Genomic DNA, 19,072 nt, shown 5'->3' on the forward strand with positions numbered 1-19,072 from the left:
GATGAGATGCCATTAAGGCCAATGATGGGGGCAAGGGCATTTGCAAAGTGGGGAATTGATTTTGTGGGACCTATATCACCCCCTGCATATCGCACCCATACCCAATATATTATTGTGGCTACGGATTATCTCACAAAGTGGGTCGAAGCCAAAGCAACACAAAAAGCTGATGCACGCACCACGGCTCAATTTTTGTATGAGAATGTTTTTGTACGTTACGGGTTACCGATAGAAATTGTCAGTGACCGTGGAACACACTTCCTCAATGAAGTCATTGAATATCTACTAAAGGATTTCATGGTCATACATCGAAAATCAGCACCATACCATCCACAGGCCAATGGGCAAGCGGAGGCCACAAATAAAACACTATGCACGATCCTCACTAAAATAGTGTCACATTCAAGGATCAACTGGGATCAGCAGCTACACTCAACACTATGGGCATACAGGGTAGCTTACAAAACCTCAATAGGAACAACACCATACAACATGGTGTTTGGGCTAAACGCTATACTACCCATAGAGTTTTTAATCCCAACTCTACGCGTAGCAACAAACTTGGAATGGTCAGGGCATGAACTCTCTTCAAGAATTAATGATCTTGAAAAGCTAGATGAACTCCGCTTACGAGCGGTCGCTTCGATCTATGCTAAAAAGAGAAGGCAAAAGGAGTTTTTTGATAAACATGTGCGTACCAAAGAGTTTAAAACAGGAGATTACGTACTTGTTTATACATTGAAGCAACATGCCAAGAAACTGAAAAAGCGAGGGATGGGACCATTTGTGATTCATGATCTATCACAAAGTGGGGCTGTCAAGCTTGCTACATTAGCAGGTGAAGAAATGCCAAACTGGATTAGTGGGTGTCGACTAAGGAGATATCACCTTCCACTCACACAGGAGATGCTCCAACAAATTCATCAAGGAAAGCAAAGAATGAAAGAAAAAGAGAGAGTACGGGAGGAAGCTCAAACCGAAGCACAAGAACGCATTGCAAAAAAACGGCTTCTACGACAACAACAACAAAGTAAACCACCATTGAGAATCAATGCCATTCGACTCATGAACTTGGAAGAAGACACAGTCGAGCCAATAATTACAGTCAAGGTGGGCAATGATCAAGTTGAATCACCAGCCTTGCTCGATTCGGGTGCTCAAGCAAATTTGATCTCTTACGGATTATACCAACAGCTCCAAGTCGCAGATCAACTTCATCCTACTCCCCAAGTGCTGGAAAGTAGCACATCACATCCATTGAAAACATTAGGGTGGATTATATTGCATATACAGTTACATCAATATATTTACCCACACAAATTCTATGTGGTGACAGATGAAAGCACACAACAACCAATGCTGCTAGGGCAACCTTGGCAAAAAGCATACAATGTCCAAATAGACTGGAAAGCACAGACGGTCAAAATCCAGCACGAAAACGAACAACAGGTGGTAGCTTTTGCTCAAAAGGAACATCCGGATCAAATGCAAGCCATGCAATCACTGGAAACAAATACCAAAGAACAAATAACCTCAACGATCAATACGAAACCTGAGACCAACTACCAGCTAACGGCCAACCATGCTCATCACAGACAGCTGAAATCACCGACTACACTGCAAAAATCTAGACTACCACAACAAGGTAAACAAGTATGGATGCGGAAGGATAGAAACGCCATGAGGGGGAAAACACAATGTGACAACCGAATTCTAACAAAGCAGATCGTGCAACCAAAAACCAAGGTAACCAAGCAGATATGGATTCCAAAGAAAATGCTTAGCCAAAACCCTCATGTCACTCACATTTGGATAACAAAGCAAAAGACAAAGCAAATACCTACGGTACAAGCAACGATGGAAAGTAGACATCTACAGGTCAACCGGGCAAACAAATCTAAGTGGGTGCCGATGACAAATCACCAAGGGGCAAAGTTGGCCGCACCACACTACCAATGGAAAGCCAAGGCCATACGGCCCATAGCTATAACATCCTCCGAAATAGCTACGACTATATCAACAGTGTCGGCAACGCAGTTGCCTCTGACCAAAAAGACCATTAAACAAAGAGCAGTAGAGTTACAGCTGCTACTTGCCAAGAAAACAGGAAACCTCGACGGCGAATGCTAATAAGCATCTTGCTTATTCCCTTCTCTTACACAGCATTAATTTTTCCATGCATTGACCGAGTATGCATAAAATAGGGCCACATTAATCGGCCACGCATTAGCACGACTTTTTCAACCTATGCACGGCACATACTCCGAGGCGAAACCTTGTCGTCCAGGAGGACTCCGACTAGGAGGAGGGGAGGCATTCTCAATGCGGAACCAATAACAGAAATAGCAAATAAGGGCACAATTTTCGACTATTTTCAGGATTGACGTTTGATTGCGAAATTTTTTGGAGTAACCCAAGTATATATGCCCTTATACAGCATGAAGCTACAGGAATATGGGGCCAAACGCCAAATTAAGCCCCTAGGTGTGTGTATATATGTAGAAATAACCATTTTTCGGGCAAAATATTGATAAAACGGAGAAATATGGCCACAAAAATTGCATGAGAGTGTATATAATGTGTTGCGGTGATGTTTGTGATCTATTATGAATTATGGGGATTTTCTAAGTTTGATTTGCTATTTTCCTTTTAATTTTGCTAATTTTCGGCAGAAAAACTTCAAAAATACAAAAAGCAGGTGAAAAACAGTCGTAATGAAAAACAAAAAATATGGGGATGACCAGTGACTAAAGAACAACCTACGGTACAGTGGGGGTGCAATTATGAGACGGAAGCGGAAAGTGTGTTTTGGCCAGGTTTTGGCCGAAATGACAAATTTTTGGTAAACAGAGCAAATGGAGTCCAAATCAAGAATTTTTTGAGCCTAAACCGCATCTTGTAGAAAGATAGGAGCACATGTCAAATTTCATGAAAAATGGTTCGGGGACCTCCATTATAAGAATTTTTCACCCCATTTTTAGCTCATTCTCACTATTGACCTTGTGGAGAGAGCTTCTTCCACCTAGAGCGGATCGACCTTCCAGCAGCTTCTATGATGCGCACGTCTACCCGACCAGCTCCAGACATGAGAGGTAGGCTCACCACCTTGAGCTTTTCGCGCATGTTTGTCATTCTATCGCGAAAACTAGCGTAGAGATCACACACAAAGCGAGCGGTAGAGACCTACAAGTAGAAATGACGGCCTAACGGCTAACCCGAAAGCAACAAGACTTCATCAGCAGCTTACCCTAGTCTAGGAGACCCTTCCTGGATAGCCAATGGCAGTGGAAAAACATCGGGAAAAACCCTAATTCCCAGAAACCCGCAAGAGGCGACCAAATGGGAAATCGGCGAAACGGCGATCAAATGCTACCAAAATTTACGGGTAGGAGCATATCGACATGCTCGACAAGTCCATATGACCCGCATGACCAAAAAGTGACCCGAAGCGGCACTAAACCTCAGAAACGACATCAGACAGACAAAGCGTCAAAATGCACTTGTGGCCAAACCGTAAGTCCGTTTGCCACCAAACTTCACGAGCGGCTTTCCTAAACCATCAACAACCAAGTCCTATGGTGGTGGACCACCACAAATCATCAAACGTATGTAAACGCCTCCATGGGTGCTTCTAGAGCGACAAATTGCCAAATGAAGCTCCGGTGAAGCCAAAGTCGACAAAAATCATACGACAAGGATCCCCAAAGGATTTGGAAGCTATGAAGACCAACATCGAGGAATTTCATCGCCAAAAAGAACTCCAAAAGTCAGAAAACGGCTCAGAGGCTCTGAAGTCCACACAGGGAGTTTTTACTTACCCAATTGACTTTTTTGTTGAAATTAGGCTTAAAAGGGACTTAGGGGAGCAAAGGGCAAGCACTGGGAGCACTAACAAGAGAAAAATCACCAAGAGACATCCTACGCGTAGGATGTCTCAAGGGAAATTCTTGGCACAAAACCCAACAATTCTTGCCATGCACATGTTCTGAATGACATTCACAAGCCCTACACCAAATTTCATCACCTTTGGAAGAGATTGGACCTCATATGCATGGAAAAACGCAAAGATAGGGCATAAAGGCACTAAAGGGCCATTAACCTACCAAATCTTTTCCAAATCTCATGAAATTTGCACAACACATTCACATACACATCAGCTAACTTTCTGTGTGGTGGAGCAAAAATGAAGAAAAAGACATCCTACGCGTAGGATGTCTAATGGACCTTTTGGGCATGAAGGAGAAGTTTTGTCATTTCAGAAGTAATAACCTCATCAACAAGAGCCCATATGTCAAGCTTGAAGCCCTTCTAATCACTTTTGACCCCCAACACCTTCAAGATACATTTTTTGAGCCCAAAAACACCTCATAGAGCCCTACAGGCATCAAATATTATCCAAATACAAATCCAAGAACATGGCTATGTTCCACAGGTCAAGGACAACCCACTGATCAAGTTTCATGCAGTTCTGAAGAAAAATACATCCTACGCGTAGGATGTCTTAAGCTTAGATTTAGACTTCTATGCAAGAAATGACATCATAGGAGCTAATACCATGATGCAAGAGACCATATACCAAGTTTCAACCCATTTGGACATCAATTGCTTCCTATGATGGACAATCTACCAAAATTGTGACTTAAAGCTTAAATCAGCCCTAAAATTCACTTTTTGACATCCAAATTCAAATCCAAGCTTATAACCATGTTCCATGAGCCTTACACTACCTACAAGTCAAGTATGAACCAGTTCTGAAGAAAAAAGACATCCTACGCATAGGATGTCTAGATGGATTTTTTTGGTCAAATTTGCACTGTGAGCACATGCACAGCTTCACAAGTTCCTTTTGAGCTATGATTTCAATTTTCAAGTCATTTGGATAAGTAAAACTCAGTTTAGCAGCTGAAAAAAAAAACGCTAAACTTTGGATTGCTGAGTACAACAGGGTCTATGGCAGCCTCGAAGTCACCGGCAAAGAAGAAGAGAATGACAATCAAAGACTATCTGGACGAGGTGGAACCATTTGTCATTCCACAGGGAACATTAAAGCCTACAAGCACCTGGATACAGGAAGATCTACTAGAGTCAAACAACCTAAAAATCTACCAAGGAGTATTCAAGGACAATGACGGAAATATAATAGAGCTGCCAATGCTGCCAAGGGAGCTCAATGAATTTGTCCGGAGCAAAATGGCCGGCTACTTGGAGAAAATTGACCTCCATAACTATTTTGAAGCAATCCCAGCAGGGGTGGACGTCAAAAGAGTATGGGAGTTCGTGACCAGCATTAGAGAAGATGGAGTGGCCAAGGTGACGGATTTGCACGGCAGACCCAACACAGAGATCATTATTACGGAAAGGGTTGTCGCCCATGCACTAGATCTCTCCAATCAGGGAGACAGTGTGACAAAGAGAAGGGATGAAGTAAAGGTGTACAAAGAGAAAAAGGCTAATTACACTTTTGAAGACATCGCCAACCCAAAGGTGGCGATCATGAGCCAATTGTACAACCAATACTTTCACATGTGCACGAAGAGGCCGCAGAAGTACAGGATGCCGCCAGGTGCAATTGCCACAACCTTTACTTGGGCAATGACGAAGGGCACCCCAAAGATAATCAATTATGCGGCATACATACAGGACAGCCTCGTAAAGATGGGAAACAAAAAGCCAACCTACATAGTGCCAGGAGAGATGATAACCAAGGTAGTTTATGCAGCACTACATGCCAAGGGAAGGTGGCCTGACCCCCCATCTCAGAATGACTGGCTAAAAATAAAGGAAGACAAAGAAGACGAGCCACAACGAGCACCAAGGGTGGCTACAAGGTTGAAGAGACGACTGGAGCCAATGGAAGAGGAGCACCCTGAGCAGAAGAAAGGCAAAAAAGAATCTGCTCAAATGTCAGCCAAAGAGACTCGATCACAAAAAGCGGCTAGACTCGAGAGGCTAATGGAGAGTTTCCGAGGAGAAAGAGCCCTCAAGGGCGATCTAAACGAATTATGGAAGCCATCCCTTGAGTCGATGTCCGGATCCTCAAGAAGAGTGCAGAGGGACCGCTTCGAAGACTATATCAAGAATTTCGAGATTCTTGATGCTGCGGCGGAAAACATTCCACACATCCCTTTCACCGAGGAAGAAGTGGAGCAAATACGGCAAACGTTGCTAGATAAACAAGAAAACAAGGAAAGAGAAAGAAAGACGAAAGCAGATAGGGATTTCAAGGGCAAACCTACAGCTTTACCAGGTAGCCCTAAACCTAGCCCACCGCCATCACCACCTCCTAGCAGCCCTCCTCCAGAAGATCAGAAGGCCGGAGACAAGCAAGAAGAACACCAGGATGAAGAGCAAGAGCACAGGATAGAACCTGAACACAAAGAAGAAGCCAAGCCTGCATCTGAACAAATAAAGCTCGAGGAAGCATACTATGCATTTTTAGACCTGCTAGCTGCAGGCTATTCAAAGGAAGAAGCCGCCACAGTCGCATTCGACTTGGCAAGGACACGAAGTGAAGAACAGCTGCCAGGCATCCGGCTAGTTGAACTTAAGGAGATTGCTACCGACACGGTAGACCTGCACCCGCCCTCGAATGATTGGGATGTGGTGATGACAATGCTAGCTGGAATAAGGGCACAATCTGTGGCATCAGACGAAGAGTTGATAACTCTAAGAGCCACTGAAGTAAAGACCAAAATGGAAAGAGATCTACTGCAGGCAAAAAGCCAAGGACACAAAGAAAGAGAAGCTGACCTCCAGGCCAGCCTAGCCACTGCTCTACAAAACTGCCAAACAAAGGAAGAAGCAAATGAGGCAGCGGCAAAGAAATTGCAATCAGCTGAAGAGGAGTGCCTGCAACTCAGCAAGTCATTGCGAGATGCAGAAAAAGAAAGGGATAATCTGACACTCCAGCTAGCAGAAGAAACAAAAGAAGTAGAGGCCTCGAGGAATGCTAAGGAGAAGGCGGAAATAGAACAAGAAGCAAGCCTGGATGAAGTCCTTGAGCTCAAGGACCAATTAAAAGTAAAGATCAAACCATCCAGAGGCTGAGAGCATCGCCTGCGCGAGTTAGAGCTACAAGCTCAACTCAAATTATTTCGGAGAGTCAAATGTATGAAGAGAAAATGCAAGAACTCCAAAAGCAGTTGACTCTCGAGAAGAAGCAGAGGGTGATCATGGCTGAAAGTTCTATTGCAATGCAAACCAGATTGGAGGACAACCAAAAGGCCCTACAAGAAGAATTGACAAGCATCAAGATAAAGCTCGAGGAAGCAGAAAAAAGTAAATGCTGAACTCAATGACCTCCTCGTGACTATGGGCGGCGAAGCAGAAGCGGAGAAGCAGACACTCCTCACGCAAATAGAGGAGTTGAAAAGCCGACAACAAGCAGAACCAGAGAGCTCAGGGCCATCTCCTCTCAAGAGCCCCAGGATCTAACACAAGAAGAAGAGGAAAAATTGCGAAAAGCAATAGAGGCAGAGCTCAGAGAGAGCACCAAAGAGGCCTTGGAATGGGAACAAAGGGTTTTCAAATCAATGACAATTCAGAAAATCGACGCCAGCAATCTCAGGCGTGAATGGCTACAACCCTCTCTCCCATATCCATTGCTTAAATATGAAGCGGCAACAATAATCCAGCGGATCAGAGAAGAACCAACGGTCCCTCTCTACAACGCAGACACCTCGAGGCCAGAAGGAGTAAGGCTGATAGTAGATTCTCAGCCCAAGTGGAGGAAAGCTTGGCTTACCAAGTACCCGCAGTACCTAATACACTTGGTAGAGGCACCTAAACACATTAGGGACAATCTCAGCTTCTGTCCTCTACCAAGGGTTAGGACGTGGAAAGCACACGAAATCTTACAGAGAAGCCAACCCACTTGGCTGAACTACCCAAAGCTGCCAGGCGTGAAGGCAGGTGAGAGAATAAGTGTACAATACATGGTGAAAACCCTAACGGGCGCCATAAAGTTGTTCACTGGCTCACCTGACCTTACATGCATCATGATGAGAAAGATCTGCAGGACCATCCTAGCAGTGTTTGAAACCTTCAAGCCAGGACAGGTGACTGACAGCATATTCTTCTTCTAGGACACATTTAGATGTGCGTATGAGATGTCAGGTCAACCTTCCAAGGAGGTGATACATGCATTATATCAAAGAATCATGTTTCTCCCATCTTATCACCTCCAGGCGTTTGAATTAGCTTTCTACACGGGGTTCTTTACCATGCATACAGACATCTTTGGGCCAACAATGCTGAATCTACATGCACGGTACGAATCGCTGCTAAAGATGCGGGAGACCATAAGGTGAAGCAAAAAGTTCAAGGTCATGTCGGGGACGACATGAACAAGGAGGGGGGGGATGTTAGAAGCTGCACACACCCCACGGCATCTAACTACTCGACGGATTATTATTTTTTGTAATTAGTCATTCATTGAGGAAAACCCGGTTTTTCACCTTGTAAATATTGGGACTTATAGAAGTTTCCAGATTGTATCCTAGTTTTGATAGTTAGAAGGAGTAGATGGATGATTTTGGAACTTTAGGGTTTGAGAAGTTGTAAGGTATATATATCACTTTTTGACCTTAATGAAGGACCTTTTGTCATTTTAAACAAGTTTAAGTTTGTGAGTGAGCGTACTGTGTAGGTGAGAGAGAGTGTGAGCTTTGTCTTGACGCTACGTGTGCTACGGTGGTCGGAATCGAGTGCGGAGAAGTGCAGCGTGTTGCCCCCGACTAGAGCTACGAGCCGATACCAACATTGCGCGCATACGGTCCAGCTTCGGGAGCTTCTTCTACGAGCTTCATCGGCTGTTTGGGTGAGCATATGTTGTCCGATTTTGCATTGTAGCATATCCACACGTTCACATTGAGTAGAACCACACATTAGGCACTTCAGATTTCGAAAACGAAGACCTGCAGATTTCGGCCAGATATCCTACGTGTTTCTGCACCGGGTGTTTTGGGTCGTGACTTTGGATCACAGACCTTAGGGAGAGTGGCCTGGCTAGGCAATGTGGACAGGGGATCCATCTAGGGCTAGGGGCTAGGAGCCTACCCTATAAAGGGAGGTTGGGAGGAGGATCACCAGCAGCCTAGTGCCTAGTTCATTACACCTACCCCCTCCTACATGCCTTCCTTCCCTTTTGTTTTCCCTGTAAGCCCTTGCCCTTTTCTTTCCACACTAATACATCAATTTTTTAATATCTCCCAGTTGGTAACCCCTACTTAGTAAGAATACTGGTAACTCTGATATTTTATTTAGAGTTTCAGGAGATTCCTTCCAACCATCCTTATGTCAGCCTTCGCACTCAATTGATTTCTCTAAAAGGGAGAAGGTTGATTCGAACTCGCACAAATATGGAAGCTACGCCGTGAGATCACTATTGTAGCCAACCCACCACCGACATGAGGCTGGTGAAAAAGGCAAGCCATATAATTAGAAAAAATTCTTGAGCATGCTCTACACACCTGACATAACTCAACATCGCAAACTCTGCTCGTCTGTTTCCTGCCTCGACGCACCTCACAGGCTCGCAACGGCACGGTGCCTCCCGGGCCTTCCTCTGTGATTACACCCCCCCCCCGCCCCCCCCCCCCCCCCCCCCCCCCCGCTCGCATCAACTCAGATTTCTTGTTTTATTGATTTTACCCCTACTTGGTCCAACATGCAAATTTCAATTGCGAGTGCTAGTTTCTCCCTAAAAATAGAGAGCCACTTAAAGTTGGCCACATGGCGGCACATGATTAGTCGGCCATGGGTGCTTGACTTGGCTCTTTCGACTTGACATCAAGAAGACCACCTACATGAATTGTCAATGTCCTACCAATTCTGAAGAAACAAAATCCGAGGGCGAGATGAAACAGGAGGATGGCGACGATGTCTCTTCTCACTCTGAGGAAGTTTCTCCCCTTCTCCAACCTCCTCCCTTGCAGGCGGCACCCATTGATCAAGAGAAAGGATCCTCCGCCTGCTGTAGAATTTGCCTCGAATCCGAGGCTTGCACTCCAGGTAAATCTTGCACAGCTTTTGAGGTTTCATTCCTCCTTTTTTTGGTGCTTGCTGCACCTTCCTTGTCTCCAGGATTTCAACAATTTATCTGTATCATGGTCTCTGCAGGCACTGCTGCAGAGAGAGTCTCTGCATGGTATGTTTGCATGCTATATGTAATATAGTAAATGGGTTATGTACGTGCATGACTGCTTGCGTTGCATATTGCACATGTGTTACTTGCTGTTATACACAGACAGGTATGCGTGTGGTTGTAGAAACATTTTTATTCCATTAAAGGTGGCGTGTAGCACTAATGAATACACATGGACACCACCTATGACTTTTAAAGGCAGAAAGAAGCGGTTGTGAAGGTTGATAAATGTTTGTTGACATGACTCTTCATGTCAGAGGTCAAATCTTTGCAACTGATAAATAGATAATTTTACATGGCATTTGGAAACAGTTCAAGTTTATTTTTTCTCAAATAAGAATTATGTCTTTGGAAGAAAGTAATGGTGGATGCAATAAAGCATTGAGAAAATAAATGGACGGCTTGAATTGCAACATTGTGTTTATTGGTATCAAAGCATCTTGCAAGTTTTGCATCGATTAGATGTTGTGATAATTGAGGGAACTCCTCTGTTGTACAAACATGAGTCGAAAACTCTGAACTTGGAGAACAACTAAGAGACTTAGATACCGAGAACTCAAGCCAATTGAAAATATTGATTTGATTGCGTGTTTGAAGCGTGACACAAGACTCCTATATATAGGAGATGAACAGGCACATTTGAATAGTCCTATCTCATAATGTAAAGACACATCCTTTAGGTTCAGAGTCACATTCTTGGATGAAATACTGCAACCATTTGATGTATAGCCGCAAGTATTGGATGAAGGCCTTTTCATCACATTAGAGTGATTGTTACACGGTTTTTGTGTAAATTGGCTTACAACACCCATTGCATAGCTCAAAGTTTGCCTCGTAATTGTTAAGTAAATGAGAATTCTAACCATTTTTCAACCCAAGATAACATCCTCAATGTATTGACTGTCATTAGCTGCATTAGCTAGCTTCACATTTTGATCCAAGGAAGTGTCAATTGGTTTGCAACCTGTCATGCCATACTTTCTCAAGAATATTGAATGCATATTGCCTTTGTATCATCTAAATGCCCAATACCGTATCAATCCTTTTAATGCCTAATAAATATTTAACTCTCCAATATCCTTCATGTAGAACTGAATAGCCAAAAAAAATATACTTCACTGCTTTGACTCACTTTCCAACCTTTGATTGAGAGACACCCAATTGAGATTGCACGTCCCTTGGTTGGTGACTCTTTGTAACATGTATAAATAGTTCGCCTAATCATTACAATCATAAAGTCTCAAGTGCGACATTCCCTACCATTTAAAATGAGAGCCTTGGTAAAAAAAAAAGACTTTTGATGTTGATAGAATGCTGGAAAAGCACCGACTCTTCAAAAATTTCAGGATTTGAGCTCTTGGAACTTTAAGGTTATGTAGCCTTTTTGTCTTTAACTTTTGCTGCTAATGGAACCTCTTAGCTTTTACCACTAAATCCCTTGTCGTTGCACGATTCACATATTTCTTTGCTAAGTTTGGCCTCATGAGTAGAAGATTGCTCCACTAAAGGAACCACGGGGTTGAAAACTTCAATTAAAATCCTGTTGTTGCAAAGCGTCTTCAAAAAAGAACACTTCATCTCTTGGAAACGTTGGAGAAGAAGGCTTTGATGAAGAGAATTTATAAAAGAAACGAGGTTTTAAAAAAACTAAAAAACCAATATAACACTTAAAACAAGAAGCCTAGAAAGATAAGTCAATGATCATAATTACAAAACTTAAGAATTTATATGTTATATGATATGACAAAAACTAAGAACCTTCAGTCTACGGTCTACAAGAAACTTGCTGTCAGGCATCTCCCCAGTGTGCAAAATGTGTTGGTAGGCACTACAGACCAATCACCTGTACTCCAAGAAGAAACTCAGAGTCAAACCATCCTCCCTTGGGCAACCACCCCTCGGCAGTGCCCTAAGAGCCTCCTCTAGCTCCTCAGTCTAGAGTAGGTGCTCAAGCCCCTGCCTTTTCCCTTCAGTCTTGAAAAAAAAAAAGGTACGAAACTGAGTTTCTTCTTGTCCGAAACGGTGAGGAAACAACGTTTCCGTTTTGGGCCCCCGAAACGCCGTTTCTTGTTACTATGAGAGGGAGCTCCCCAAGGCTGTATTTAGAGGCGCTTAAAGCATACAATATGAAAAACTGACATCCCGAAAGCTTTGCAAGCCAAAACAGTGCCCAAAAGTTGCTTTGTAAACCGTGGAAGTGTGGTACAGTGCCACGTCAATAGTTTTACGATTTGTGGATGTCTGTATAGCAAGCCATATTAGCATGGATTCATGGTTGGTCTTGTTTTAAAAGGTTTTAGGCCCCTCGGCCACCCTCTTTAAGTTGGTGAGGGTTAGGGTTTTAAATTTTTTAATAACCCTGACCCTCTTGGAACCCTTGCCACGTCACTAACTTGTGACATACCCCCCTCTTGAAAGAAGAGTTAGTGCCCTCGATTACGCTTGCAAAACAGACAAAAGAGAAAAACTAGCTCAGTAGACACTGACTCTTAAGTACCCATCCACTAGACGACACACATCCAACACTTACACAAAGACGACTGCCACTGAACATTCACATCATTATCCCCGTCGAGATGTCAAATGAGAATCATGATCATTGTAACATATTTAGCAATCACATTCACACCGCGCTGATCTTTTCACGGATGTCTTGATCTACTAAATGTAGTTACTATCACATTCACATCACTCGTCAGGTGAAAGAGAGAAAATGCTGCGATCATTTCATCTCGTCAACACATACTCAAACAATACACACGTGATCATAGATAGAAGGCTTCAACAAGTACAAACCACTGAGTTGGCTATCTCTAATTGCCCGTTTGTCTGTGTGTGAAACGACGATGGGAATTTAAGTTGAGTGCCTATATTCTCCCACACTACTTTTCGTGAATTTGGGGTCTCTATTTGACACTATAGATGTAGGCATGTCCTGTAGTCTAAAAATTTGTGAGAAATAGTTTGGCGAAATGGTTGGCTTTAACTATCTTCTTTACCGGTATGAAGTGAGCCTACTTGCTGAATTTGTCGATGATGGTCCAAATACCATCACACCCACATTGAGTCTTTGCAAGATCGAAGATGAAATCCATTGCCATACTTGTTAGAGTTACACCACCGTTGCTTCGCCATTTTGTATGGCTAGTGATTGTCCCGGGTTGGCCACCCAGCGCACATCATATAGATTGCATGGGCGGACACTTTAGCACGTGTCCGGCCGGTCATTTTTTGAGCCTGGCTGGGTGCACACATTTTTAGCCAATTTTGGGCTTTTATGTTTTTTGCACCAGTTACACATTTTGCCCTACCTCAACCTAAGATTCTATAAATAGAATGCTTAGGGTCTTGTAGTCATTCAGATTGTGTATTGAGAGCATCATTTGCAGAGCACTTGTATTCTCTCTCTCTCTCTCTCTCTCTCTCTCTCTAGCATTTTCGACGCGCGTGGCTCACATCCTCTCCGTTGCTCACTCTCACATGGTATTAGTCGCCAAGCACGGAGCATCTACATCGATCTCCCACCCAAGGCCTAGCGCTAGCAAAATTGCAACTTTCCATCGCGAGAACTTGGAGTTTTCAGCCTAGTGTTTTCTGGACCAGCAGCGTTTTTTTAAGATTTGCCTCGCGTTTTTGCATTTGGCTGGCCCTGATCCGCATCCCTCTACAGGCGCTACCCTCCTAGCAACAAATCGCAACATAACAGCTTGCGTTTTTTGGAATTGCCAGCGTTTTTGAAGACTTGCTGCGTTTTCATTCACACGCTGCCCATACGCACTTGAGGAAGCGGCCTTTACTCACCTGGAGAGTCTTCTACTGCCAGGCACTTGCAGATCTACACCTTGGACATGTATCTACACCCAATTGACACCATTTTGGTACTTATTACTTGCTGTTTTTTTCTCTGTTTTCAGCCCGTCGACGGCTAAGAAGTGCGAGAACCCCCTCCTCTGACACTTTGTGACGCTCTTGTATTGATCAGTGGCCTACAGGCACGCTGAAATCGCTATTACAGCAGCGTTTTCAGCATCCTTTGCAACGTTTTTTAGGGCGGACAGCATGATGAATTTTTACATTTTGTGCGGTTGATCACTCCCTTGCTCGTCAAGGACACCATCCAATGGTTGTTTGACGGCGGGGACCGCTCTTGTCCCGACGGACCATGCTCTTGCTACATCGCAGTCAAGTACTTGGGTTGTTGACAGTGGAGCCACCACTCATGACTCCCCAAAAGTCTTGGTTTAGCTCTCTCAGGGAGACTCATGGACAAACCATCACTATGGGTGACAACCATGAGATTCCAGTGTCTCACACAGGCCAGATTACCCTCTTTCGTTCTACCTCAGACCCGAAGTTCAGTTGTCACGTGACACATCCAACCCTATGTGTCCGTGGACAAACTACACCATAATAGGGTTTCCGTTAAGTCCAGTCAGTCTAGATTAGAAGTGATCTGGCACTTTGTGAGTCTATTTGTAGACCGTGCATGCCCAGTCACTTAGCATAGATGCATATCCTCTGGTTGCACACAGTATGATCATCAGTATTCCCATCAGAATCCATTAGAATCAGTTAGGGGATTTTTCCAATGCATTTAGCCTATTTTCCCTATTTTTGACATTTTTCACTTATTAATTTAAGTGACTTTGTAACAGACTTGGACACTCCAAGTCAAGAATCAATCGCGACAGCACCAAATAACCACTTCAAAACAATTCTCAGATCACAATAGATTTACACTGGCCCGGCGGAGTTCCGTGCCTAGAGATATTGGCCCCAAAGACTGGCGCCCCTTTCGGTATTTCTTTATGTATTAAAATCAATATTAGAGTACAAAGAGCGGTTAGGGTTTCACTCAGACTCTGCGTCCAGATGCTCTGAGAAGTGAGGCCCTCACCGCATATTTAAATGTTTCAAGGGATGCGCAAAAGCTTGAAAGCAAAAGCAAATTCTCTCTCTCTCTCAATGAGAGTTGAAATAAAGCAATTCAACTCTCTTTCTCTCATCCAAAATCCTTGCGTAACAAAAAGCTAGGATTTGCGTCGCTCATTTTTAAATTTTTTCTTTTTTTTTTCTTCCACCTCCGTGATTTCCAAAAATTAGGGTTTCTGGCAGAAATTAGGGTTTTTGTTGTCCGTAGCCACGTCATCACTTTGTGACATACCCCCTCTTGAAAGCATTGTAATCGACCGCGATTACGCCTGCAAAACCGACAAAAGCCATAAACCGTCTTAGCAGACACTGACTGTTAGTACCTACGTTCTAAAAACACACATCTAGCACATGTACAAAATCGACAGTCACATCTCACGACATCACAAGACATCACCAGACATCACAGGACATCACATGACATTCAACATTCATTCGGATCTTAGACCATGATTTATCGGCAATGTAGCTAGCAATCACGTCTCGGTCCAATCGGGACCTCATCGATGTCCGATTGACTAACCCCTATTGCAACCATGTCTATTCGAGATCAATCAGACCAAAATGCTGCAGTCATTCCGTCTATCAGTTCCTGCACTCAAAAGAAGTCAAGAACAAATCAGTATCATTATCAGGAATTCCATTTCATAAAGTCATCCAACAGAATACTGTCAGCTCTCAATATCCCTGAAGCTCAAAGAGACATCAGTGACTTTAGTATCAAAATCAATGCAGCTGTTGACAAAGGAGCGGAGTAACTCCCCTCTTGTGCATCCCATTGCACCAGATCTTCGGCCAAGCTGAATTTCTGGGTTCCGTTTGGAGTAGACTATGCTAAACCAAAACATCGAGGTAAAGTTTCACAATCTGAGGAGTATCTGCTAGGTCCTCCTCCTCCATCCACTTCGCATCAAATGCAGGATAGTTCTTGACCTTAACCAAGAACCGCCTTCGGACTTTACCTTCGTATCCTTATGTGCCAACTGTTCAGGAAACAAGGATCTCCTCGTTTTCTTCCACTTCGGGTTGCTTATCAGGCTCCCTATCATTAGGCACATCACCCTTAACAGGTTTCAAGAGACTCACATGCAATTCATTGTGAATCCTCCAAGTATCTGGCAGTTTCAATCGGAAGGAGACATAATTTATCTTTTCAGTGATCTGGAAAGGTCCGTAGTATCGCATACTAAGCTTTGGAAAAAGCATGTCCTTTCCCTTTTTCTTTCTTAGGCGTGCCTTCTCAAAACGTAAGAGCACCCAATCATCCTCCTTCAATTTCAAGTCGCAACGATGGTGATCCGCTGCCTTTTTTTGTCGTTCTTCAGACTTCTGCAAAGTCTCACGAACCTTGGCAAAAGCTGTATCCAAATCTTGCGAATATTCATCCGTTGCAAATATCTAATCTTTCGTGCTCAGGAAGGATGGAACCTTCACAGCACTTTCAACAATCTCAAATGGCGTCTTCCCCGTCGAAGAGTGTATCTTGTTATTGTAGGCAAATTCCACCAAAGGTAAGTTCTTTTCCCATTGAGTCTTCTGATCCGAGATACAAGACTTCAATAAATCTAAAACCACTGAATTGGCAATCCCAGATTGCCCGTCAGTCTGCAAGTGGAACGATGACGAGAACTGCAACCGCGTGCCAATGTTCTCCCAAATTGCCTTCCAAAACAAACTCATAAATCTAGGGTCTCTGTCGGAGACAATCGTTTCAGACGTGCCATGTAATCGGAAAATCATCGTGATCATTCTGTGTTCTCAGGAGATAAAAAATGAAATCCATTTCAATATTTTCCTAGGGGCGGGTGGGTATGGGTAAAGGCTGTAACAATTCCTGTGCCTTATGTCTGTCAAACTTGACCTTTTGGCATACTGCGCACAAACACTTCCACATCCTTTTTGAGTCTCGGACAAAAGAAGTATCTCTCTACCCCTTCATGGTGGTAGCAATGCTGCGGTGACCCGTAAAAGGTGGACATTTGCATTCAGTCATAACCTTTTTCCGCAACGGCTGTGTAACTCACAACATAGTCTTTGTCATCAAGTAGCCTTCCCGAAGGGAGTATCCATCTACTGTCTCCCCATCCCGTATCCGTGTGAAAATATCTTCAAAATCTGTATCTGTGGCATACTGATCGACCATATCCTCGAAGCTCCTATGATGTATCGCGGAAATAGCCAGAACCAACGGCTTCCGAGACAAAGCATCTGCCACCACATTCTTCTGTCTTTGCACATGGACAATCTGGAAGTGAAATTGTGACAAGATGTTCGCCCACCGCATCTGCTTTTCCGAAAGCTGCTTCTGTGGCAAGAAGTAGCGCAAACTCTGATGGTCTGTAAAGACAGTAAAATCCGCTCCGAGTAGGTAATGCCGCCACTAAGTAAGAGCATGGATAACCACCAAAAGCTCTTTCTCATAAATCTGTGCTGTCATCTCCGGCCTAGAGAACAATCGGCTCTCGTAAGCAATGACATGGCCTTCTTGCATCAAGACCGCACCCAGACTAGGACCATAAGCATCACAAAATACTTCAAATGACTTCTGCAAGTCTGGCAAAGTCAAATCTGGTCCTGTAGTCAATTTCTTTCTCAATGTCTGAAAGGCAGTCACCTCTGTGGATCCCCACAAGAAAGGGACTCCTTTTTGTATCAAGATATGCAAAGGGGAAGCAATCTCTGCAAACTTTCGAATGAACCGTCTGTAGTACGAACACAGTCCCAAGAAGCTTTCAACTTCATGGACATCTTCAAATCGGGCCAATCACGGATAGTGTCCCATTTGCACTCCTGTTGCTGAGACACAGTGTCCCAAAAAAAAAGTATCTCTGAAGCATATGATCTCTGTGTTCTGCTTCATTCTTGGAGAAAACAATGATATCATCAAAGAAAGTGCCAACAAATAGCCTGTACTCTTGAAAAATCCCGTCTATCATCCGGTTAAATGTCGCAGGAGCATTGGTCAAGCCAAAAGGCATCACCAAAAACTCAAATAACCCAAAAGTCGTCCGAAAGGAGGGTCCCTGTAACCTATCGAGTATATCATCGATCCTAGGAATCGGAAATCTGTTCTTGATAGTGATTTTGTTGAGAGCGCTATAATCGATGCACATTCTCCAAGATCCGTCTTTCTTCAAATCCAACAACAGTGGAGAGCACTATGCTGGACAAGACCCTTTTCCAAGAGGTCTTTCACTGGGTTCATAATCTTTTCATTCTGTACTCGGCTCACACGGTTCGGTGGCCGGTTCGGTGGTGTGCTTCCAGGTATCAGGTCAATGGTCTGATCTTCAGGCCCTCTGAAAAACAATCAGCATGAGTGTGGAGAAAAATCTTGGCGTTCTTTTGATCAGGTCAAAACATATTCAACCTTTATCCATCGTTCAGTTCTCTCCCAAAAGAATGAGTAAAGAAACTGAAGTTCATCAAGTACAATTCTCTGAGCCCTTCATTTATCAAAGTCGCTTTCTCGGCCCGGTAGTCAACCACGGCGTAGTTCCTGTGGTACCAAGGGATCCTGAGTAGAACGTCACTCGCGTGCCCTAAACACCTGTCATTGCAAACGAAGTTTGCCAATGCTCGGTGTAATGGCAACATCCCATCCGGTTGCCAGTCGAACTACCTCCGCCTGTGGCGTCAGTTTGTCGGGCGTAATTCCAAATCGAGCCGCCAATTCCAAGTGAAAAGAAGTTGGTCTTGGCTCCTTCAAAAGAGCTTCCTGATCCTTCACTCTGCCCCAAAAGCGGCAAAGTTTGTACTTTCATTCATTAGATTCGGTGCAGGTTCCACGCTATGTGGTACCAGTTCTGCTTTTCTATCTGCCTTTTCTGCCACGTTCCTCAGCTGCTCTCAAACTCTCAGGCCTGTCGTCGTCTTTATCATTCTGTTCTTTCTGTGCCTTTTAGGGCACTTCGCGGAGATATGTCCCTGTTCCCCGCATCCAAAGCACTTCCCCCCTTTGATGAATCGAGCTCGCTCCTGAGGAGTAAGCTTGGG

At 43.9% G+C, this 19,072-nt stretch overlaps 1 protein-coding gene across 2 annotated transcripts in view; it reads left to right on the forward strand.

Annotated features, from left to right (window-relative positions):
- The first annotated feature begins 2,987 nt into the window (after positions 1-2,987).
- The window catches only part of LOC147426220 (RING/FYVE/PHD zinc finger superfamily protein), a 49,896-nt gene continuing 33,811 nt past the window's right edge, over positions 2,988-19,072 (forward strand). The window contains exon 1 of one of the 2 annotated variants that reach the window (XM_086498441.1): positions 2,988-3,092. In XM_086498441.1, coding sequence (XP_086354567.1) covers positions 3,053-3,092 — 40 coding nt within the window. In that variant the 5' untranslated portion in view covers positions 2,988-3,052. Of the gene's footprint in view, positions 3,093-9,831; positions 10,012-19,072 lie in introns of those variants that run through there. The other variant, XM_086498440.1, reaches the window with a different exon arrangement.

The sequence above is a fragment of the Adiantum capillus-veneris genome, chromosome 24 (genome assembly GCF_014529385.1).
Source record: "Adiantum capillus-veneris isolate H3 chromosome 24, ASM1452938v2, whole genome shotgun sequence".
NCBI classification, from domain to species: Eukaryota; Viridiplantae; Streptophyta; class Polypodiopsida; order Polypodiales; family Pteridaceae; genus Adiantum; species Adiantum capillus-veneris.